Source organism: Girardinichthys multiradiatus, chromosome 21 (assembly GCF_021462225.1).
Source record: "Girardinichthys multiradiatus isolate DD_20200921_A chromosome 21, DD_fGirMul_XY1, whole genome shotgun sequence".
Classification (NCBI taxonomy): Eukaryota; Metazoa; Chordata; class Actinopteri; order Cyprinodontiformes; family Goodeidae; genus Girardinichthys; species Girardinichthys multiradiatus.
In genome coordinates this window covers 33,647,503-33,672,906 of record NC_061813.1, presented here as the reverse complement: position 1 = coordinate 33,672,906, position 25,404 = coordinate 33,647,503, and the positions used below count along the sequence as shown (strand labels likewise).

The following is a 25,404-nucleotide window of genomic DNA, read 5'->3' as shown; positions in this document are numbered from 1 at the left end:
CTTCACTGTTATCCTAAATGCCTCCTTTAATGAATTATTTTGATAATTATTCCCCTAGTGGAGTGGAGCTGTTGGATCGCAGTTTTTCTGATACAGTTTTTTCACACCGACTTAGAAGAATACCGGGGACTCTTTGCAAAAGGGAGGGGGGGGGGGTGATATATGCTTTCTGTTGACAGTTCTGGTCTTCCTCCCTTAGCAAGTTGCACCTTGACCATTCCCTTTTTGTGGGCCACAACAAGCTTATGGCATGATTCTGGACAGATGACGGACCTCTATGAATTTCTTTGATGAATCAAAGGTGCTCCTCCACCCTGGAGCCAGGCCTGGGGTCGGGACTCATCAGAGAGCGCCTGGTGGCCGGATTGCTCCTCGCGGGACCCGGCCGGGCCAAGCCCGAACGAGAGACGCAAGACCATCCTCCAGTGGGCCCACCACCTGCAGGGGGAACCGTGAGGGACCGGTGCAAAGAGGATTGGGCGGCGGACAAAGGTGGAGACCTCGGCGGCCCGATCCCTGGATGCTTAGGCTGGCTCTAGGGATGTGGAATGTCACCTCGCTGGGGGGGAAGGAGCCTGAGCTTGTGTGGGAGGTCGAGAGATATCGACTAGAAATAGTCGGGCTCGCCTCCACGCACAGCGTGGGCTCTGGAACCCATCTCCTTGAGAGGGGTTGGACTCTCTTCTACTCTGGAGTGGCCCGCGGGGAGAGGCGGCGGGCTGGTGTGGGTTTGCTTGTTGCCCCCCAGCTCAGCCGTCTCGTGTTGGGGTTTACCCCAGTGGATGAGAGGGTCGCATCTCTGCGCCTTCGGGTTGGGGACAGGTCTCTGACTATCATTTCGGCCTACGGGCCGAGTGGTAGTGCAGAGTACCCGGCCATCTTGGCGTCCTTGTCGGGGGTGCTGGATAGTGCCCCTCCTGGGGACTCCATTATTCTGCTGGGGGACTTCAAGGCCCGCGTGGGAAACGACAGTGACACCTGGAGAGGCGTGATCGGGAGGAATGGCCTCCCCGATCTGAATCCAAGCGGTGTTTTGTTATTGGACTTCTGTGCTAGTCCATAATGAACACCATGTTCAAACATAAGGGTGTCCATCAGTGCACTTGGCACCAGGATACTCTAGGCAGGAGGTCAATGATCGACTTTGTTGTCGTATCATCAGACCTTCGGCCGCATGTTTTGGACACTCGGGTGAAGAGAGGAGCTGAGCTGTCCACTGATCACCACCTGGTGGTGAGTTGGATCCGCTGGAGGAGGAGAAAGCTGGACAGACTTGGCAAGCCCAAGCGCATAGTGAGGGTCTGCTGGGAACGTCTGGCAGAGCCCTTGGCCAGGGATGTATTAAACTCTCACCTCTGGGAGAGCTTTGACCAGATTCCGAGGGATGTTGGAGACATAGAGTCCGAATGGACCATGTTCTCCACATCTATTGTTGATGCTGCTGCCCGTAGCTGCGTCCGTAAGGTCTGCGGTGCCTGTCGCAGCGGCAATCCCCGAACTCGGTGGTGGACACTGGCAGTAAGGGACGCTGTCAAGCTGAAGAAGGAGTCCTATTGGCTGTGGTTGGCTTGTGGCTTCGTCTCTTCTTTTTGTGGATGACATGGCCCCCTGTAGCCAAGACCTACAGCATGCGGTTTGCAGCAGATGACGTGGTCCTGCTGGCCCCATCTAGCCAAGACCTACAGCATGCACTGGGGCGGTTCGCAGCCGAGTGTGAAGTGGCTGGGATGAAGATCAGCTCCTCCAAGTCCGAGGCCATGGTTCTCGACCGGAATAGGGTGGCCTGTCCTCTTCAGGTTGGAGGGGAGTTCCTGCCTCAAGTGGAGGAGTTTAAGTATCTCGGGGTCTTGTTCACGAGTGAAGGAAGAATGGAGCGGGGGCTGAAATGAGCTTCCTCCGTCGGGTGGCCGGGCACTCCCTTACAGATAGGGTGAGGAGCTCGGCTATCCAGGAGGGGCTCGGAGTAGAGCCGCTGCTCCTCCACATCGAGAGGAGCCAGTTGAGGTGGCTCGGGCATCTATACCGGATGCCTCCTGGACGCCTTCCTCGGGAGGTGTTCCAGGCACGTCCCACCGGGAGGAGGCCCAGGGGACGGCCCAGGACACGCTGGAGGCACTATGTCTCTCGGCTGGCCTGGGAACGCCTTGGGCTCCCCCCAGAGGAGCTGGAAGAGGTGTCTGGGGAGAGGGACGTCTGGGCGTCTCTGCTGAGTTTGCTGCCCCCGCGACCCATTCCCGGATAAAGCGGAAGACGACAAGTACGAGTACGAATCAAAGGTGCTAAAATTCCAATGGAAGACATGTTTTATTTGGTATGAAGACAAGGAATCAGAATCAGTTTTACTGCCAAGTTTGTACAAACAAACAATAAATTTGACTCCGGTACACATTGCGCTCAATAATAAGTAATATCTTTTTAAATGTGCATATGTACACAGTTGACTTTATAATAGAATATGATGTTGTAAAATGGGGGTTTTTACTCTTTCCTCCCTCTGCTCCACCGGTTCCGTTTCTCTCCTGTTCCGAGACCCAACCAGTAAAACCAGCAAAGTATTTACCTTGTGAAATAATGAGAAATGGTTAAGTATAAAATCAAGATTTAATGCCAAAATGATCAGTTAACAGAGTATATAATTGAACAGATACAGAGTGACATTCACCTTCGATACCGGGCCCCCCTCAGCCCATCTTAGGGATGAACCGAGAGGAGCAAAGAATGGAGCGTGAGTTCTGCTTTTATCTATGCCTGTTCTTAACCCTCCTAAAGGGTGTCATCCTCTTGTATCAGTTCATCTTTGACTATGTGTTGTGTCTTATGTGAAATCAACAGTTATGTTTTGTTCAAGCGGTAGCAGTGAGCGGTGCGGCAGATTAGCAACAAGGGCAGATATATTTAATTAAGGCAGCAAAGAGATGATTAGAAAAGGCCACAGAATCATACATCCATAACAATCCACCTGTTGAGGTGGGAAAAAACCCACTTCACATCAAGGGTTGGTCATCTTCCTGGTGTGGCATCCTTGGCTCCCCAATAAGTTTTGTCCTCCTCCTCCTAGCACAGTATCATAATTTCTCCTATACATTGGTTTGGTTCCATGGGATCCACATCATCACTTGTGTTTAAATATTCAGTGGACAACATCAGTGTGCTCTGGCACCACATCCATTTGATATTCTGGTAATCTAAAACCTCTGGTATCACTGGAACCAATCGCACGATCAATACACCTGAGGATGAGAGCTCGAATACACGTTGCACAACAGCAAACACAACCTGCGATCACCTCAACAGTCAATGAGGTGAATATACTCACCAGTAGGTTTCTAAACCACGTCTCAAACATGTTTGTGAATTGTTCATTGATTCCTGAGTGCGATTTTAATTCAATGGATAGTGATTGCAATTCATTTAGGGCCTTCGTTAGAGATCCATCATGTGCTGTAATTGTTGGGAATAAAAGAACAACAAGCCTCTCCACAAACACCACACAACCATTCTTCTTTTGCTAGGATCATATCCAAAGCTTTTCTATTTTGACAAGAAATAATTTCAACATCCTGTTAACACAGCCTTCAGCTGTCTCTCCTGTTTTGCCGTGGTGTCATTTAAAAGATTAGAATCGGTTCTAACAGGAAGCAGTTTGTATTCTAGCAGACATATCAAATTCAAAAACACATTTTCTGAAAGGGTGGCTGCACGGTGGCGCAGTTGGTAGCACTGTTGCCTTGCAGCAAGAAGGTCCTGGGTTCGATTCCCAGCCAGGGGTCTTTCTGCATGGAGTTTGCATGTTCTCCCCGTGCATGCGTGGGTTCTCACCGGGTACTCCGGCTTCCTCCCACAGTCCAAAGACATGCCTGTTAGGTTAATTGGTCTCTCTAAATTTCCCTTAGGTGTATGAATGAGTGTGTGCATGGTTGTTTGTGTGTTGCCCTGCAATGGACTGGTGACCTGTCCAGGGTGTACCCTGCCTCTCGCCCATAGACTGCTGGAGATAGGCACCAGCTCCCCCGCGACCCACTATGGAATAAGTGGTAGAAAATGACTGACTGACTGATTTTCTGAAAGGTTCCCCCTGACGAAGTAGGCCAATTGGTGTCAGGGCACCCTGGAGGGAGAGGGAAACCAGGGCACAGCTTTCCTGTCCAGTCAATAGGTGGTCACCCCCAAAGCAATTATTCCCCATAAATCAGTTCTGTTCAGCAGCAAGTAAAAGGTGTTTTTGAAAAATTTGTTTTTACCAAGACAGAGACCAATGATGGTCACTCAGAATCTGCTTTATTATAATCTTGCAAGAGAGAAGGATTTATTACAGCATTGGAGATGCGCTCAGTAGTGCTGTCAAATCGTTATGCCTAGACCAAGCAAAGGTTTTCCTTATAAGCTACAACAGTTTTCAAGGTAACTCTCATGAGACCCAGAGAGACGAGGTGAAACCTGTTGTCCTAGACATGTTGACAATGGAAATGGAACCTTACACAGTGTGGACATGTTATCTCATACAAGTGAATAGGAGAAGGTTGAAAAACCATCTCTGTAAGACTAAACAGAACCATCTGTCCTAACCCTGGAGGCAGAAGAGAATAACACAGAAAGGTTTGAATACTTTTATCAGATCGTGCAGAGTATCTAGTAGAAAAGAAAGCAAGGCACTAAAATTTTTCAGAACAAAGGTCAAGGCCTTGTATCAAGTTAATTTACAATCTAAGTTGTAAACAACATCATCTATAAATAACTCAGAAGCACATAGGAAGTTATAATTTCTATTCATGAAGTTGTCTGAATAACTTCAGATAACTTCTTCCCCGTAACCTCTACCCCCAATACTAGATAAAAGTAATTTGCATATTCTGTACACCCTTAATCATACCATTATTTAGTTATTCATTCCTGTTAAACATTTGATCACAATAAACAGTCATTTTTTTCCCCAATATATCCATTTCCATTCATCCATCCTATGATTATTATTATTTCTTTTTGTTTTCTCTGAAGTCTAACGGTTAGTCAGACAAACATTTGAGACAAACATTGAAACAGAAATTTAGACAAACACTTAAGACACACAACACATGTCGGCTTCAGCCTCCCCTCTTTAGGAAGTTTGCTGCCAAATCTTTTACCATCAAATTATTCAACCAGAACCCTATGGCAGAATGACAGGTTCTATTTGGTTCTGTTCCTATCCCAAAGACAATTTGGATCCAATTTCACCTCAAGAAAATTCATAAGAAATTTAAGTTTTCACCTCTGAAACTAAAACCCAGAAAATTGTTCCAACTTGCGAGCATCTGAACACATATAGGGAATACCGACAATAGAGAAAAACACATGAAAAACAAACTTGGTGCCCCCAAAGCGTTCTTTAGTTGTCCGAACACAACTAGGAATCAAAACCCAAAACAAAAATGAGCTCACAGAACCTAAAACATACCATTTGATCCATGAACCTTTCACTCATGTGGCCCACATCATTCATCATTCATACCTTGGACCTTCATTCATTCCTGTCACACCTTCTCAACCACACGATTTCAACCCTCAAAAACAATATTTGGATTTCTATTGTTCCTGAACCCCAGAGATCTCATGTTCTAAGTAATAATGTGTCAATAGACCCATTTGTCAGGCTGGTCCCATCCGCCTTTTCAGGCCTTCTTCACCTAGGAGAAAAATAAATGTTTAGGGTTATCTCTCACATCATCAGGCAATATAGTGGGACCACTCTTCATCAACCTTTCCAGAGAAATCATGAGTATCGTGACCGGCAATGCCTGCAAATAATTTGATCATACAGTCATCCCGGTACAACAAATTAACAGGAACAAGAAATCACAAACTTGGGTAGATAAATCGGCATTTTTCTTTCTTTTGCCATCTTCATTTCACAACACATAATCGTATTTTTATATCATTTCCATTATTGTAATATACAAAGAAGACAAATATAAACAACATTCCAGTCTTGCTGCGTATCATTTATTGAAGGAATAAAAGAAGATAAAAAGCAAATAGATTAATTATAGAAAGAATCATTCGTTCAGAAAAAGGAAAGTATAGCCTACCTTTGTAGCACCTGGTGGTCTGACACAAAAACTATGGATACTTGGCCTCTAGTCACCCTTTTGTAGCATCAAGTAGTGAAAGTTGAAAAATTAATTTGTACTTCTGCCTACCACAATAAACCTATTTATGCAAAAATCGGTATGTATAATCCGCCAGGGATTTTATTGCTTTTAATTCCATCAATTAAATCAACTGTATCATTTAATGCAACAACCACTTTTGGTGAAAACCATGTTTTAATATAGGACATTAATTTTAATCTTGCCAGAAACCAATGGTAGATTTATTCTTTTCAAATTATATAAAGTTAACAGTATTTTTCCTCATGCTGTAAATCTTAAATGAATTATAGTTTTTTCCAAATTTAATCACTGCAATTATTTGTTGTAAAGTTTTCGAAAAATCACCTGTTGGATTCGTATAAAATGTTTTTCCCTTCCAGCCCGTAAAAGAGTTTTCACACAACTGGTCCTGCCAGTCCTAGAACACGCAGATGTATTTATGGCCATGCCACAGAAACTAATCTTCATCCCCTCAAACTTTGAAATACTGCGTATTTAGAAATATTTGATCCAATTTAATTCACAATATGGTCTGAGAAATACTGATCAGTTATCTTTATGTGTTTTACACCAAGAATTAGGAAAAATTAGACATTGTGCATTTCAGTTTAAAGCTTCATCAGTTTGGAATACTTAAGTTGCCTTTACTTACTTTATTGTAAAACATATTTTTCTTACTTTCAATAAGAACAAAGGTTCATTTATTCTGGACTTAATCCTCACAGAGATATGAACATGAACTCTGCATCTGTATGTGTTGTCTTTTGTGCCTTGATGTTAAGTGTGTGTGCCAATGCAGCTGCTATGCTAGTGGTTGTGAGAGTGTGTGTTTGTGGGTCCTTGAGAATGTTGTGGGTATTTCAGTGTGATTTTTTCACATTTGTTTGAAGTAGAGACAGGCTTCTGCTGTGTGCAGAAGTGTTATCTTTGTTTTCAGGCAGCTGCATGTCTGTGTCAAGTTTAATGCTGCAGTCATTTCACAGAGCTGAGGAGAGAATTTAACTTCTCTTAAAAGAGGAAAAATCAAAAATGCACACAATCTGGGTCAAATATGGAATTATTTTGCTGTAAAATGAATCTTCTGCATGTGCTTTTCAACTGGCCTCAGCATTATGGCTATGTTGGTTAAAGGCTGATCTTGCTGTTCTCTCTGTTCTTTAATTTTCCAACCGGGACGTATGATACGCTATGTTCTGAGCTCCCGGTCCAATTGAAAGCGCTCTAATCGGCTTCCAAGACACCAGAACACATTCACTCCACAGGAGGATGGATTCAGCATGCAGTCCTTGTTATCACCGCTAGGTTTCCAGACTACACACTTCCTCAATCCACCGATCTCTTTCACACAGTACAAGTTATGTAAAAACATTAATCATCATTTACAATACTACTGTTTACCAAGGCGAGCCTGTAAAAACAGGCGCAGACTTATTTTGTATAACTTCGTACGCAGGTTTCCCAGAGTGTTAAGATCATTGAGTCATCAATCAATTAATCAACCAATCAATCACCCTGAGGTTAACCGATACCCGTTCCCCGGGCCGAATCCGCTATCTTATTCAAACCTTTCTTTGTTAAATCACTGATTAGTTTTTTCTATCTCTTTTTACTTCTTCATCTTTTTCACCATTTTCCACAACAATATAGATTAAGTGAATGTCACTCCGTACTTAAATTCGGATCAGTGGAAGTCCAGAAAAAGAGACGTGAGAGCCGAGCCCTGCAGTAAAAGCGCATGTTTACCAGGTATTTCTGCCTACCTGATGAGATGACTACGGTGGCCCTGAAGTGCAAACCACATCAACAAGTTACTAAACACAACTACAAATTATAAAACACAACATTTAAAAAAAACACAACATTAATTAAGCGCAACAACAAATCAAAAAACACATTTCAAAAAACGCAACGACATTACCTAAGCACAACAACAACAGATCAAAAAACACATTTAAAAAAATACAACATTTCAAAAAACGCAACGACATTAACTAAGCACAACAACAAATCAAAAAACACATTTCAAAAAACGCAACGACATTACCTAAGCACAACAACAACAGATCAAAAAACACATTTAAAAAAATACAACATTTCAAAAAACGCAACGACATTAACTAAGCAGAACAACAAATCAAAAAACACAACAGCATTTCAAAAAACGCAACGACATTAACTAAGCACAACAACAAATCAAAAAACACAACAACCTTTCAAAAAACGCAACGACATTAACTAAGCACAACAACAACAGATCAAAAAACACATTTCAAAAAACACAACATTTCAAAAAATGCAACGACATTAACTAAACACAACAACAAATCAAAAAACACAACATTTCAAAAAACGCAACGACATTAACTAAGCACAACAACAAATCAAAAAACACAACAACATTTCAAAAAACGCAACGACATTAACTAAGTAAAACAACAAATCAAAAAACACCACAACATTTCAAAAAACGCAACGACATTAACTAAGCAGAACAACAACAGATCAAAAAACACATTTCAAAAAACACAACGTTTCAAAAAACGCAACGACATTAACTAAGCACAACAACAAATCAAAAAACACAACAACCTTTCAAAAAACGCAACGACATTAACTAAACACAACAACAACAGATCAAAAAACACATTTCAAAAAACACAACATTTCAAAAAACGCAACGACATTTACTAAACACAACAACAAATCAAAAAACACAACATTTCAAAAAACGCAACGACATTAACTAAGCACAACAACAAATCAAAAAATACAACATTTCAAAAAACGCAACGACATTAACTAAACACAACAACAACAGATCAAAAAACACATTTCAAAAAACACAACATTTCAAAAAAACGCAACGACATTAACTAAGCACAACAACAAATCAAAAAATACAACATTTCAAAAAACGCAACGACATTAACTAAGCACAACAACAACAGATCAAAAAACACATTTAAAAAAACACAACATTTCAAAAAACGCAACGACATTAACTAAACACAACAACAAATCAAAAAACACAACATTTCAAAAAACGCAACGACATTAACTAAACACGACTACAAATCAAAAAATACAACATTTCAAAAAACGCAACGACATTAACTAAACACAACAACAAATCAAAAAACACAACAACATTTCAAAAAACGCAACGACATTCACTAAGCACAAAAACAAATCAAAAAACACAACAACATTTCAAAAAACGCAACGACATTAACTAAGCACAACAACAAATCAAAAAACACAACAACATTTCAAAAAATGCAACGACATTAACTAAACACAACAACAACAGATCAAAAAACACATTTCAAAAAACACAACATTTCAAAAAACGCAACGACATTAACTAAGCACAACAACAAATCAAAAAACACAACATTTCAAAAAACGCAACGACATTAACTAAACACAACAACAAATCAAAAAACACAACATTTCAAAAAACGCAACGACATTAACTAAACACAACTACAAATAAAAAAACACAACATTTCAAAAAACGCAACGACATTAACTAAAACACAACTACAAATCAAAAAACAAAACATTTCAAAAAACGCAATGACATTAACTAAACACAACAACAAATCAAAAAACACAACATTTCAAAAAACGCAACGACATTAACTAAACACAACTACAAATCAAAAAACACAACATTTCAAAAAACGCAACGACATTAACTAAACACAACTACAAATCAAAAAACACAACATTTCAAAAAACGCAACGACATTAACTAAACACAACTACAAATCAAAAAACACAACATTTCAAAAAACGCAACGACATTAACTAAAACACAACTACAAATCAAAAAACAAAACATTTCAAAAAACGCAATGACATTAACTAAACACAACAACAAATCAAAAAACACAACATTTCAAAAAACGCAACGACATTAACTAAACACAACTACAAATCAAAAAACACAACATTTCAAAAAACGCAACGACATTAACTAAACACAACTACAAATCAAAAAACACATTTCAAAAAACGCAACGACATTAACTAAACACAACTACAAATCAAAAAACACAACATTTCAAAAAACGCAACGACATTAACTAAACACAACTACAAATCAAAAAACACAACATTTCAAAAAACGCAACGACATTAACTAAGCAGAACAACAACAGATCAAAAAACACATTTCAAAAAACACAACGTTTCAAAAAACGCAACGACATTAACTAAGCACAACAACAAATCAAAAAATACAACATTTCAAAAAACGCAACGACATTAACTAAACACAACAACAACAGATCAAAAAACACATTTCAAAAAACACAACATTTCAAAAAACGCAACGACTTTAACTAAACACAACAACAAATCAAAAAACACAACAACATTTCAAAAAACGCAACGACATTAACTAAGCACAACAACAACAGATCAAAAAACACATTTAAAAAAACACAACATTTCAAAAAACGCAACGACATTAACTAAACACAACAACAAATCAAAAAACACAACATTTCAAAAAACGCAACGACATTAACTAAACACGACTACAAATCAAAAAATACAACATTTCAAAAAACGCAACAACATTAACTAAACACAACAACAAATCAAAAAACACAACAACATTTCAAAAAACGCAACGACATTCACTAAGCACAAAAACAAATCAAAAAACACAACAACATTTCAAAAAACGCAACGACATTAACTAAGCACAACAACAAATCAAAAAACACAACAACATTTCAAAAAATGCAACGACATTAACTAAACACAACAACAACAGATCAAAAAACACATTTCAAAAAACACAACATTTCAAAAAACGCAACGACATTAACTAAGCACAACAACAAATCAAAAAACACAACATTTCAAAAAACGCAACGACATTAACTAAGCACAACAACAGATCAAAAAACACAACATTTCAAAAAACGCAACGACATTAACTAAACACAACTACAAATAAAAAAACACAACATTTCAAAAAACGCAACGACATTAACTAAAACACAACTACAAATCAAAAAACAAAACATTTCAAAAAACGCAATGACATTAACTAAACACAACAACAAATCAAAAAACACAACATTTCAAAAAACGCAACGACATTAACTAAACACAACTACAAATCAAAAAACACAACATTTCAAAAAACGCAACGACATTAACTAAACACAACTACAAATCAAAAAACACAACATTTCAAAAAACGCAACGACATTAACTAAACACAACTACAAATCAAAAAACACAACATTTCAAAAAACGCAACGACATTAACTAAGCACAACAACAACAGATCAAAAAACACATTTCAAAAAACACAACATTTCAAAAAACGCAACGACATTAACTAAGCACAACAACAAATCAAAAAACACAACATTTCAAAAAACGCAACGACATTAACTAAGCACAACAACAGATCAAAAAACACAACATTTCAAAAAACGCAACGACATTAACTAAACACAACTACAAATAAAAAAACACAACATTTCAAAAAACGCAACGACATTAACTAAAACACAACTACAAATCAAAAAACACAACATTTCAAAAAACGCAATGACATTAACTAAACACAACAACAAATCAAAAAACTCAACATTTCAAAAAACGCAACGACATTAACTAAACACAACAACAAATCAAAAAACACAACAACATTTCAAAAAATGCAACGACATTAACTAAACACAACAACAACAGATCAAAAAACACATTTCAAAAAACACATTTCAAAAACGCAACGACATTAACTAAGCACAACAACAAATCAAAAAACACAACATTTCAAAAAACGCAACGACATTAACTAAGCACAACAACAGATCAAAAAACACAACATTTCAAAAAACGCAACGACATTAACTAAACACAACTACAAATAAAAAAACACAACATTTCAAAAAACGCAACGACATTAACTAAAACACAACTACAAATCAAAAAACACAACATTTCAAAAAACGCAATGACATTAACTAAACACAACAACAAATAAAAAAACACAACATTTCAAAAAACGCAACGACATTAACTAAACACAACTACAAATCAAAAAACACAACATTTCAAAAAACGCAACGACATTAACTAAACACAACTACAAATCAAAAAACACAACATTTCAAAAAACGCAACGACATTAACTAAACACAACTACAAATCAAAAAACACAACATTTCAAAAAACGCAACGACATTAACTAAGCACAACAACAACAGATCAAAAAACACATTTCAAAAAACGCAACGACATTAACTAAACACAACAACAAATCAAAAAACACAACATTTCAAAAAACGCAACGACATTAACTAAACACAACTACAAATCAAAAAACACAACATTTCAAAAAACGCAACGACATTAACTAAGCACAACTACAAATCAAAAAACACAACATTTCAAAAAACGCAACGACATTAACTAAACACAACTACAAATAAAAAAACACAACATTTCAAAAAACGCAACGACATTAACTAAAACACAACTACAAATCAAAAAACACAACATTTCAAAAAACGCAACGACATTAACTAAACACAACAACAAATCAAAAAATACAACATTTCAAAAAACGCAACGGCATTAACTAAGCACAACAACAACAGATCAAAAAACACATTTCAAAAAACGCAACGACATTAACTAAAACACAACTACAAATCAAAAAACACAACATTTCAAAAAACGCAACGACATTAACTAAAGACAACTACAAATCAAAAAACACAACATTTCAAAAAACGCAACGACATTAACTAAACACAACAACAAATCAAAAAACACAACATTTCAAAAAACGCAACGACATTAACTAAACACAACAACAAATCAAAAATTACAACATTTCATAAAACGCAACGACATTAACTAAGCACAACAACAACAGATCAAAAAACACATTTCAAAAAATACAACATTTCAAAAAAACGCAACAACATTAACTAAACACAACTACAAATCAAAAAACAAAACATTTTGTTGGGACCCACAGCCATGGAAACAACATTAAAACTCCGGTACAAACTTTTCTAGAATTTTCAAAATAAATTGCATTTAACTGACTTCCAGCAACTGAGGGGTAGCAGCGGACTTCCCATGATGCCACTGGCTGTATAGAAGCACCCCCCTTTCCAATGGTCCGATCTCTTCCACCTGGATTCTGTGCGAGGCTGGCTGGAGAGGCAGCCCGCTAATGTCTCTGGCAAAAAGACATAAACTCTTCAACTGGATCCGAGTGTCATACGATCATCGGTCATATTCACTAAGATAAGTACAAATGAATCACTGTCTGTGTATCCGGTAGATTCATTCATGAACGAGAATTAAGGTACAAGCCTGGCTTGACTTTCTCTCTGAGGCCTACAGAAGCAAACTGCGATCCAGAGAAGTCCCCAGTCGAGACGCTGTCTCTACCAAGCAGAGTGGAGCAGTTTTTCCCCGGTCTGAAAGGAGGACAACAGGAGCCGCATCAAGTTATGTAAAAACATTAATCATCATTTACAATACTACTGTTTACCGAGGCGAGCCTGTAAAAACAGGTGGAGACTTATTTTGTATAACTTCGTACGCAGGTTTCCCGGAGTGTTAAGATCATTGAGTCATCAATCAATTAATCAACCAATCAATCACCCTGAGGTTAACCGATACCCGTTCCCCGGGCCGAATCCGCTATCTTATTCAAACCTTTCTTTGTTAAATCACTGATTAGTTTTTTCTATCTCATGCATGAGTTCTCTGTGTCTAACATCTTTTTACTTCTTCATCTTTTTCACCATTTTTCACAACAATATAGATTAAGTGAATGTCACTCCGTACTTAAATTCGGATCAGTGGAAGTCCAGAAAAAGAGACGTGAGAGCCGAGCCCTGCAGTAAAAGCGCATGTTTACCAGGTATTTCTGCCTACCTGATGAGATGACTACGGTGGCCCTGAAGTGCAAACCACATCAACAAGTTACTAAACACAACTACAAATTATAAAACACAACATTTCAAAAAAACACAACATTAATTAAGCGCAACAACAAATCAAAAAACACAACATTTCAAAAAACGCCACGACATTAACTAAGCACAACAACAAATCAAAAAACACAACATTTCAAAAAACGCCACGACATTAACTAAGCACAACAACAAATCAAAAAACACAACATTTCAAAAAACGCCACGACATTAACTAAGCACAACAACAGATCAAAAAACACAACATTTCAAAAAACGCCACGACATTAACTAAGCACAACAACAAATCAAAAAACACAACATTTCAAAAAACGCCACGACATTAACTAAGCACAACAACAAATCAAAAAACACAACATTTCAAAAAAACGTAACAACATTAACTAAGCACAACAACAGATCAAAAAACACATTTCAAAAAACACAACATTTCAAAAAACGCCACGACATTAACTAAGCACAACTACAAATCAAAAAACACAACATTTCAAAAAACGCTACGACATTAACTAAGCACAACTCGGCCTGCTAGCACCAAGATAGCTATCTGCAGCACACGCGCTCAGCTTTGTGTTCTGTGTTTGTGTGTTTTTAAAGTTAAGACGAACTCTATTTAAAGGGTGATTTTAAACACAGAAGATCGGCCATAATGCGCCGTCCGCGCTCATGCATTTTAACCCTTTTATTAACGGTATTTTAAAGGTGTGTGTTTGATTCTGGTGCTAAGCTATCAGCTTCCTTGTTAGCTTCAACTGCTAACGGCTTAGGACACATGCTTGCTACTAAAGAATATTTACCCAGAAAGGTTGTTAGTTTTCAAGATAGTAAATAATAGTCCCTAAACATTATTTTACTAAATCTGATAACTAAGTAAACACCATGAAGCCCCATTTCTCCAGAAAGATTTGGCTCTTTTCCAAAATACTGCCTTAAATATTTTACCATCCCCTTAATAATATTTCTTTAAATATTATTTTAATAAATAAAGGCAGCTAATAAGACACTGTTGAGAATTAGTCATCCAGAAGGTTGGTTTTATTCAGCAGATCATTCTTAAAACATTATTTTATTAAAATAATATTTTATCTGATCTTGCATTGTGAAGGGTTGTCTAAAGGTTGCTGATTATTGCCTAAGTTGGTTCCAAGACTAACTTAACTTCACTTCCAGATTCTTCAAGATAATCCTTGGTTCTCAAACATAAACATTGCATGGTAATGTTGCATCACTCTTTTGGTCATGGTTCTCAATCATCTTTAATCAACTTGTTTATATTGTACATAGCCCATTAGTCTTGATTATTCTTTAATTCTGCTTGGTAGTTTAGTTGGATTGTTTTAGCATAGTAAAAAGTTTGTTGATTGAAATATGTTTGACTTTGAGTCGACTTATTTTTTTAAATAAATTCTTGTATTTTAAGAAATTGTGTGAATTCATTCTATGTGTGTGCAGAGTTTTGCTGTTCAATAATATCAGAGCTCATCTCACACCTTTTGATTTTGTTCTAATACCATCGCCTTAATAGGCTGATGTTCACAGGACAACCCTTAACAGACCGAAATATTATCTGATAAAATATTAATATTAAATATTAAATAATATTCTCAGATTCATAGTCACAACAATTTCAAAAAACACAACATTAACCTACCGGAAAAGGTAGGTACCAGTGGAAGACATGGGACATCGCTGATTGGTCGACCGCACTTTTGGACGGACCGAAGCAAGCTTTGGCACAGTTCTTGTTCCGCCCATATCGAGGATGCATTGATGCATCCTTCTGTGGACTTCGGTAAGCTAGGTTTCCCCTAATGTACTCACCAGCAGCGGTCAATGGAGAAGGTGAGTGCAGACATTTATCGTTTTTATACCACTATTATTTTCTGACAAAAAGTAGTTTTAAGGCGTATTCCGGTATTTTCGGAGCAGCAGAGCTCCGCAGACAGGCCACAGTGGCTGCAGGCTCAGTGGGCGGCTGGAGGGGGTTTTCCCCACTAACTGCGGTTAGTGGTATAAAAACGATAAATGTCTGCACTCACCTTCTCCATTGACCGCTGCTGGTGAGTACATTAGGGGAAACCTAGCTTACCGAAGTCCACAGAAGGATGCATCAATGCATCCTCGATATGGGCGGAACAAGAACTGTGGTCCGTCCAACAGCGCAGTCGACCAATCAGCGATGTCTCATGTTTTCCACTGGTACCTACTTTTTCCGGTAGGTTAATGTTGTTGTGTTTTCTGAAATGTTGTTGCGTTTTTTGATTTGTAGTTGCGTTTTTTAATTTGTTGTGCTTAGTTAATGTTGTGGCATTTTTTTAAATGTATTTTGAAATGTTGCGTTTTTTTTGGAATGTTGCGTTTTTTTGAAATGTTGCGTTTTTTCAAATGTTGCGTTTTGTTGAAATGTTGCGTCTTTTTGAAATGTTGCGTTTTTTGAAATGTATTTTTTGAAATGTGGTTTTTCAAATGTTGCGTTTTTTAAAAATGTTGCGTTTTTTGAAATGTGTATTTTGAAATGTGTATTTTGAAATGTTGTTGTGTTTTATCATTTGTAGTTGTGTTTAGTAACTTGTTGATGTGGTTTGCACTTCAGGGCCACCGTAGATGACCACGATCTGTACTGAAGGCTCGGTCCCACCTGCTGCCGCTGTCTGGATCCTCCTTGCAGGGATGGTCTCGTTTGGAACCTGGACAGTCGGACGAGCCCCCACTGTTGTAAAATGGGAGTTTTTACTCTCTTTCCTCCCTGTGTACCACCGGGTCCGTTTCTCTCCAGTTCCGAGACCCAACCAGTAAAACCAGCAAAGTATTTACCTTGTGAAATAATGAGAAATGGTTAAGTATAAAATCAAGATTTAATGCCAAAATGATCAGTGAACAGAGTATATAATTGAACAGATACAGAGTGACATTCACCTTTGGTACCGGGCCCCCCTCAGCCCATCTTAGGGATGCACCGAGAGGAGCAAAGAATGGAGCATGAGTTCTGCTTTTATCTATGCCTGTTCTTAACCCTCCTAAAGGGTGTCATCCTCTTGTATCAGTTTATCTTTGACTATGTGTTGCGTCTTATGTGAAATCAACAGTTTTGTTTTGTTCAAGCTGTAGCAGTGAGCGGTGCGGCAGATAAGTAACAAGGGCAGATATATTTAACTAAGGCAGCAAAGAGATGATTAGAAAAGGCCACAGAATCATGCATCCATAACAATGTGATATAAATATAAATTCTCGATACTGGTTTTACTTGATCTCAGTGCAGGATTCAACAGGATTGATCATCACATTTTATTATCCCGACCACCTAAAAAACATTGCCAGAATTAGACAACTGATGTCCTAACAGGATTCTAAAAAATTAGTTTATGCATATTTTTTTTTATCAGATTTGACTATTGCAACGCTGTTTGCACAGGACTATTAGAAAATCACTAAGACAACCTTAACTTCTTCAAAATGCTGCAGCTAGAGTTCTTACAAAAAATAAGAAGAGACCAGCATATCAGTCCAGTTCTGAGGTCTTTACTCTGGCTACCTATAGCTCAGAGAATAGAGCTTAGAATCTCATTAATGGGTTACAAAGCATTACTTGTCAGAGTCCTCATTATATCTCTGATCTTCTTCAGTGCTACAAACCATCATGACCTTTAAGATCATTGGAATGAAACCTACTTATCATTCCAAGATTTAGAGCAAAACACGGTGAAGCCGCCTTCAGTTTTTATGCCCCAAAAATCTGGAATAAGCTTCGCATACACTGCAGAACTGCTCCCACTCTGAGCTCCTTTAAAACAAGGTTAAAAACCTTTTTATTTGTCATTGCTTATTCTTAACTACTTTTATTTTAACTGCTTTTGTCATTTGTTTTTATGTGTTATCTCTTTGTATTTGTATACACTCTTATGTATAAGCACTTTGAGTTGCCTTTGGCCAAAATGTGCTATTTAAATAAAGTTGCCTTTCCTTTCCTCCAATCAGTTTCTGTGTTCTGTGTCTGTTTGCTAAGGATTATAATTTAAAATATATAACATGACATATAGTGACTAAATGTGTTCCGTAACTGCAGTGACTATAATAGGACAATAATGGGGGCGGTACTGTTAACGTTACGTGATATGAATGAGTCCAACTGTTTGTTTCCCCACTGAGTCAGCACTCCTTCAGTGAGGGAATGTGCGCATGGTAACAATTAGTTGACTGCCTCTTTAACAAGGCAAACGGGAGTCCGTATTGATCCAGAGATCTGGAGAATCATACTCAGACCGTCTGAAATCACAGCTTCACACGCTCAGGTAAGGAAATGTTTCTCAGGTATTACTTTAGGCTGGAGAACACAGGAGGGAAAATCTTTATTTCAATATGTTAACATGCTTTCTGTTTTGTCTCGTTAAGAAGGATTAATTTAACATACATCAGATTATTTTTCTGCAGTTACTAATCATGCTGCTGTACAAGTTATAATCTTTATAATTTATCATGTATAGCCTGGAATCCCTTTAAATGTCATTGAATAACATGTTTCATAATGGGGTTATACAATGTCAACAAGTTGTAGGTGTTTTTAACCCAAAGCAGCACCTTCAAAACCTGAGGAACAGGTGTGGCTTCTCCATGTATGCAGTCAAACAAGACAAACGAACAAATGATAAACACTTTCTGCAGACTACTGGGAATTTTTTTCTCTGCCATCCATCAACATAATAATGAACATGGAGTCAGCCATGACAAGTATGATTAACCCAATGTGTGTTTAAATGTAAAACTTTGACAGGTATGCAAGTGTTTTTTCTAACGTCCATTACAGTAGAAGAACCTTCTAGAATATTGTAGATGTTTATGGGTTGGGGGGCCTGTAAGATCTACACCGCCCTGCCAAAACAATATCACGCCTGTCGATCCTGTTTTCACAGTATGAATAATTTCCACAAATAATAACTTTAGTAAGAAAGATTAACTGGATAGATATGTATATACCCCTCTCTCTCTCTCTCTGTATATATAGATAGATAGATAGATAGACAGACAGACAGACAGACAGACAGACAGACAGACAGACAGACAGACAGACAGACAGACAGACAGACAGACAGACAGACAGACAGACAGACAGATAGATAGATAGATAGATAGATAGATAGATAGATAGATAGATAGATAGATAGATAGATAGATAGATAGATAGATAGATAGATAGATAGATAGATAGATAGATAGATAGATAGATAGATAGATAGATAGATAGATAGATAGATAGATAGATAGATAGATAGATAGATAGATAGATAGATAGATAGATAGATAGATAGATAGAAAGATAGATAGATTTTTTTGTTTTTTACCAACAAAGTGAGGACATTTTCCTGGTCCTTACTGTTTTAAATGCTGTTCTTTGATTAGGGGTTATGTTTAGGACTAAGTTGTGAATTAAGTTTAGGTTAGGGTTACCTACCTAGGGCTACTTAGGGTACCTAGGGTACTCCACAAGACCTACGGTTAGGGTGAGTTTAGTGTCATGATGACATCCCCCTAATTCAGTCTAATGACTGAAAAAGTTTGGCGTAGGGAGTCAAAGGCTAGGCACGGGCCGACGCATGTCACGCAAGAGCTCATCTCCGTATGTTAGACCCAGGTGGAAGGGTCAGGGTCAAGGTTAGGCCATAGAAATGAATGGAAACCAACAAAAAGTCTAAAACGTGTGTGTATGTCAAACATTTCTGCAGAAATGTTAAAGGCACTAGTATAGCGCTTTATCAAGTCCAAAGAACCCAAAGTACTTTAAGCTACAATCAGTCATCCACCCATTCATCCACTGCCAGTAGTGAGCTACATTGTAGCCACAGCTGCCCTGGGGCAGACTGACAGAAGTGAGGCTGCCATACAGTCAGCACCACTAGGCCCTCTGACTCCTATCATCAGACAAGGTTGGTGAAGTATCTTGCCCAAGGACACAATGACTGAGAAGGACAGAGGGGGGGTTTGAACCAGCAACCCACCAGTTACAAGACAAACCCCTACTACCACCACCAGTTGCCCACACTCCGATCAACCTAAAAAAGTAAATCATAAATTTAAAAATGCTTCATTTAAATTAATTGTTTTGGTCAGTAAGTGTTTCATCAGGTGTAGGATATTTTCCATAAGCTTCAACTTCCTTCAAGTCTTCAAGACGTTGCTTCAATGTTGCCACATCTTCTCGGGCTTGCCAGCTTTCCACCTTTTCCTCCAAATGTATCAGTGGTCATTATTAAGTTTTTTGTCTCTGGGTGCATTTGCAAACTGTAATCTGGCTTTTCATGATGACTTTGGTGGAACCTCTTCTTCTTCTTCATTGAGTAAATGACACTGAGCTTCAGCCACCATCTTTACAAGGTCTTTTGCTTTTGTTCTGGGCTTGATACACACATTTCAATCCAACACACGGTCATCTCCAGGACACACAGCCAGTCTGCTTCCGAACCAGACGGCTGACTTTACATTCCCACGATACTCTACACATAATTGAGCATTGGACCTTCAGGCCGCTGAAAACAGATGAACCAGACAGATAAAGGTCCACAAACCTTTTCTTGATTCCTTCCGTTTTGACTCTGTGTAAAATACCTCCACCAGTGTGTTTCCAGTTAATTCAAATGCTGTGGATTAATCTGTCAGAAGCTTAGTGCGCTGAAATCATCATCTGGGTTTTTACCTCACTTTCAATTTTCTGGCATGTAGCAAAAACAAATGATTTTGGCATTCCTAACAGACCTAAAAGAGGGAAAATTAGCAACGAGGAAAATAAATGCGTACTTTATAAAGTATATGTAAGTATCTTGATTCAACTACACATTAATCAAAATCAGCTTCAAACTGCAACATTAAAAGATTTTGAAAATAAGCAGAAAATGTCTTGGCAGATTTTGCCAGAACTGAAAACCCCTACTGGGAATTTTATGTCAAAGGAAGCATTAACCACCGGAGCTGTTTATAGCCTGGATGAGTGACAGCTCTCATAAATCTGACACCTTTGTTTTCAACCAGAAAACAACAGAGTTCACTCCGCACCAGGGTGAGTCCCATTCTTAAACAAAGGGATCCAGTATTTCTGTTTCTGGTTCACAAACGGTGGCAGCATGAAAATAAATATTTCTAGAAGGATTGGGGCTTTGGGCTGCAGTAGGTGTGGCTCTTGACTGTCTTGGTAGAAGAAATGAGCTGAAAGGTGGATCTTTTTAGTTCACTGGTTCCAACCCTCACCTGTGGATAATGATCCAAACCATGAAATCTGTTTCGTAACTGGGTTTATTCTAAGATGGATGGACGGAACATGCTGCCTACTGTACCAATGGCAGAATGCCATTGACATGTCTAACCATATTTACAATATTCTGTTTTATTGATAAGTTTCTGTAAATATGTAATAATTCTAACTTTTTAATCGTTCTGTTTTTTCCTGCAGGAACCATGTCTGCTGTCTACCTCGTCCTCCTGCTGCTACCTCTAATCTCGGCCCAGACTTTTCACTGGGGTCCATGTCCCAATCCGGCAGTGCAGCCCGGCTTCATTGTTGAAAAAGTAAAACACGTAAAAACATTGTGGGTGCATAAATAGAGAATGAGTTACCCAGCAGTAAGGCATTATTTCTTTCACCAGTACTTGGGAAAGTGGTATGAGATAGAGAAGCTTCCTGCTTCCTTTGCACGAGGAAAGTGCATCGAGGCAAACTACGCCTTGAGGAAAGATGGTACCATCCGAGTGCTGAACTCCCAGTTCTAGTGAGTACTTTGTGAGCTCTCTGATTGGTTCTGGATTTGATTTGATGTTTTGTGTAAATACACAATTTGATTTTTCTGGTTCCAAACATCTGATGCTCAATGATTGTCATGTTTAGAGCAATTCAAACTATCACATAAAAACACTATAGAAACATAAAAGTTGCACATACTTGAATTATTGTGTCTGATAAAAAGAGTGGCCATGTGGACTTCCTGTCCCTCCTTCTTTCCAGAATAGGCGGAAAACCCCATAGCAACCAGTGACCAACTCATTCTGTTTTTCTATGTTCCAGTAAAGATAAAGTAAGGACAGCAGAAGGGACAGCTGTGATTCGTGACATGAGGGAGATGGCCAAACTCGGAGTCAGCTTCTCATACTGTAAGTGTCTTTAATAATGAGTATTAAGATTCTGATGGCACCCAATAAAGGGATATTTGTTATTTTTGTCAGTATTTGAGGACAAACTGGTGTATTATAAGTAAAAGGCCAGAGGTTGTGAATTACACATCACTGTGGTTCACATCTGATATCTGACTACTTTGATCTCCTAAATCAGCATATAAACTCACTCCTATGGCCTTTGCTCACAGTCACTCCCTACAGCCCATACTGGGTCCTCACCACCGACTACACCAGCGTGGCTGTGGTGTACTCCTGCACGGACATCCTCCGCCTGTTCCACGTCGACTATGCCTGGATCCTCTCGCGGTCACACTTCTTGCCTGCGGAGACGGTGCGCTACGCCAAACAGCTGCTGGTCAGAGAAGGAATCGATATCTCCAGGATGAAGGCCACTGATCAGAACTGCAAGGACATCTAGGGAAGAGCTGATGGTCCTTGCAGAAAGAATATCTGGCTTCTCAGATTCAGTACATTTATATCCCACTATTTCTGCTTTTGTTTTTTGAAATGCAAAGAAGTAATGTAACAATAATTTTCAAAGAATTTGCTTAAAGAAGCAATATTTCATTGTTTGATTGCAGTTATCTGCTATTGTGATATTTACCCCAAGTCCAACAAACTATATTTTTCGATTCTGTTTCTCTGTTAAATGGTCAACCGGCTGAGGGTGGTGGTGTATTTAATAAAAATCTAAACCACTGAAAGGTTCTTGATTACTGCACTATAATGGTGTAAGTTACATTTTCTGTATCGTTTAATAAATAATGCATAATTGTTCTGTCTATTCTTTTTGGACTCACCGTTGCCAGCAATAGCAACTAGGGGTTGCTGCACCTGATTGCAGTTTTCTGGCCGATCACAGATTTTTAAAAAGCCTGACCTGCCGATTCCGATTTTGGCAGACACCAATTTTTTTTATAAGTGACACTGTGACAGTGTCAGGGTTTATAAGGTCACGATATACTTTCAATGTTCCAATCTTATTTTTTGAAAAGCACAAAAAAAATACCCAGTAAAAACAAATTTGTTTTAGCTGCCCATAAGGTGGTGCTCTCAAATATAACCGAAAAGTTTAGAGCACTGCAGTTCCTTTAGTGTTTTCATTTTCATTTGTCACATTTTAAAAACAAGCAAAACTTGCACAACAGGTTAAACAAATAGATAAGATCGGCTTCACATGTAAGTATCGGCCAATCACCCAAAATTAAGGAAACTGGGGCCGATCAATCAGCCTTAACTATTCTGTTAACATTTTCCACAAGGTTTAGGATATATATATATATATATATATATATATATATATATATATATATATATATATATATATATGTGTAAATATATATATATATATATATATATATGTGTATATATATATATATATATATATATACTCCGAGCCCCTCCCGGATGTCCGAGCTCCTCACCCTATCTCTAAGGGAGTGCCCGGCCACCCTACAGAGGAAGCTCATTTCAGCTGTTTGTATCCGGGATCTCGGTCTTTCGGTCATGACCCAAAGTTCATGGCCATAGGTGAGGGTAGGAACGTAGACCGACAGGGAAATTGAGAGCTTTGCTTTTCGGCTCAGCTCTCTCTTCACCACAACGGACCGGCACAGTGCCCCCATTACTGTGGCAGCCGCACCGATCCGTCTGTCAATCTCCCGCTCCATTCTTCCTTCACTCGTGAACAAGACCCCGAGATACTTAAACTCCTCCACTTGAGTCAGGAACTCCCCTCCAACCTGAAGAGGACAAGCCACCCTTTTCCGGTCGAGTACCATGGCCTCGGACTTGGAGGAGCTGATCCTCATCCCAGCCGCTTCACACTCGGCTGCGAACCGCCACAGCGCATGCTGTAGGTCTTGCATAGAGGGGGCCTGCAGGACCACGTCATCCGCAAAAAGAAGAGACGAAATCCACTGGTCCCCAAACCAGACCCCCTCTGGCCCTTGGCTGCGCCTGAAATCCTGTCCATAAAAGTTATGAACAGGACCGGTGACAAAGGGCAGCCCTGCCGGAGTCCAACATGCACCGGGAACAGGTCCAACTTAGTGCCGGCAATGCGGACCAAACTCCTGCTCTGCTCGTACAGGGACCGGATGGCCCCTAATAAAGGGCCCCCGATTCCATACTCCTGGAGCACCCCCCACAGGGCATCACGAGGGACACAGTCGAATGCCTTCTCCAGGTCCACAAAACACATGTGAACCGGTTGGGCAAACTCCCATGAACCCTCGAGCACCCTGTAGAGGGTATAGAGCTGGTCCAGTGTTCCACGGCTGGGACGAAAACCACACTGCTCCTCCTGAAGCCGAGGTTCGACTATCGGTCGGACTCTCCTCTCCAATACCCTGGCATAGGCCTTACCAGGGAGGCTGAGGAGTGTGATCCCCCTGTAGTTGGAACACACCCTCCGGTCCCCCTTCTTATGAAGGGGGACCACCACCCCAGTCTGCCAGTCCAGAGGCATTGTCCCCGACCGCCACGCAATGTTGAAGAGGCGTGTCAACCATGACAGCCCTACAACATCCAGAGACTTGAGGTACTCAGGGTGAATCTCATCCAACCCCGAAGCCCTGCCACCGCGGAGCTTTTTAACCACCTCGGTGACTTCAGCCTGGGTGATGAAAGAGTCCAACCCCAAGTCCCCAGCCTCTGTTTTCACCACGGAATGCCTGATGGCAGGATTGAGGAGATCCTCGAAGTACTCCTTCCACCGCCCGATAATGTCCTCAGTCGAGGTCAGCAATCTCCCACCCCCACTATAAACAGTGTTGGTGAAGCACTGCTTCCCCCTCCTGAGGCGCCGGACGGTTTGCCAGAATCGCTTCGAGGCCAACCGGTAGTCCTTCTCCATGGCCTCACCAAACTCCTCCCAGGCCCGAGTTTTTGCCTCTGCCACAGCCCGGGCCGCAGCACGCTTGGCCTCACGGTACCCGTCAGACGCCTCAGGAGTCCCACAAGCCAACCACAGCCGATAGGACTCCTTCTTCAGCTTGACAGCATCCCTTACTGCCGGTGTCCACCACCGGGTTCTGGGATTGCCGCCGCGACAAGCACCGCAGACCTTACGGCCGCAGCTACGGACAGCAGCATCGACAATAGATGTGGAGAACATGGTCTATGTC

The 25,404-nt window shown here is 39.6% G+C and overlaps 1 protein-coding gene across 1 annotated transcript; it reads left to right on the top strand.

Moving 5' to 3' along the window:
- Nucleotides 1–18,255: 18,255 nt before the first annotated feature.
- LOC124858234 (apolipoprotein D-like) lies at nt 18,256–23,050 on the top strand. Its single transcript, XM_047350157.1, has 5 exons — nt 18,256–18,411; nt 21,558–21,673; nt 21,752–21,873; nt 22,167–22,252; nt 22,465–23,050. The coding sequence occupies exons 2-5, from the start codon at nt 21,563–21,565 to the stop codon at nt 22,692–22,694; spliced, it is 549 nt and encodes a 182-aa protein (XP_047206113.1). The 5' UTR covers nt 18,256–18,411; nt 21,558–21,562; the 3' UTR covers nt 22,695–23,050.
- The last annotated feature ends 2,354 nt before the right edge of the window (nt 23,051–25,404 follow it).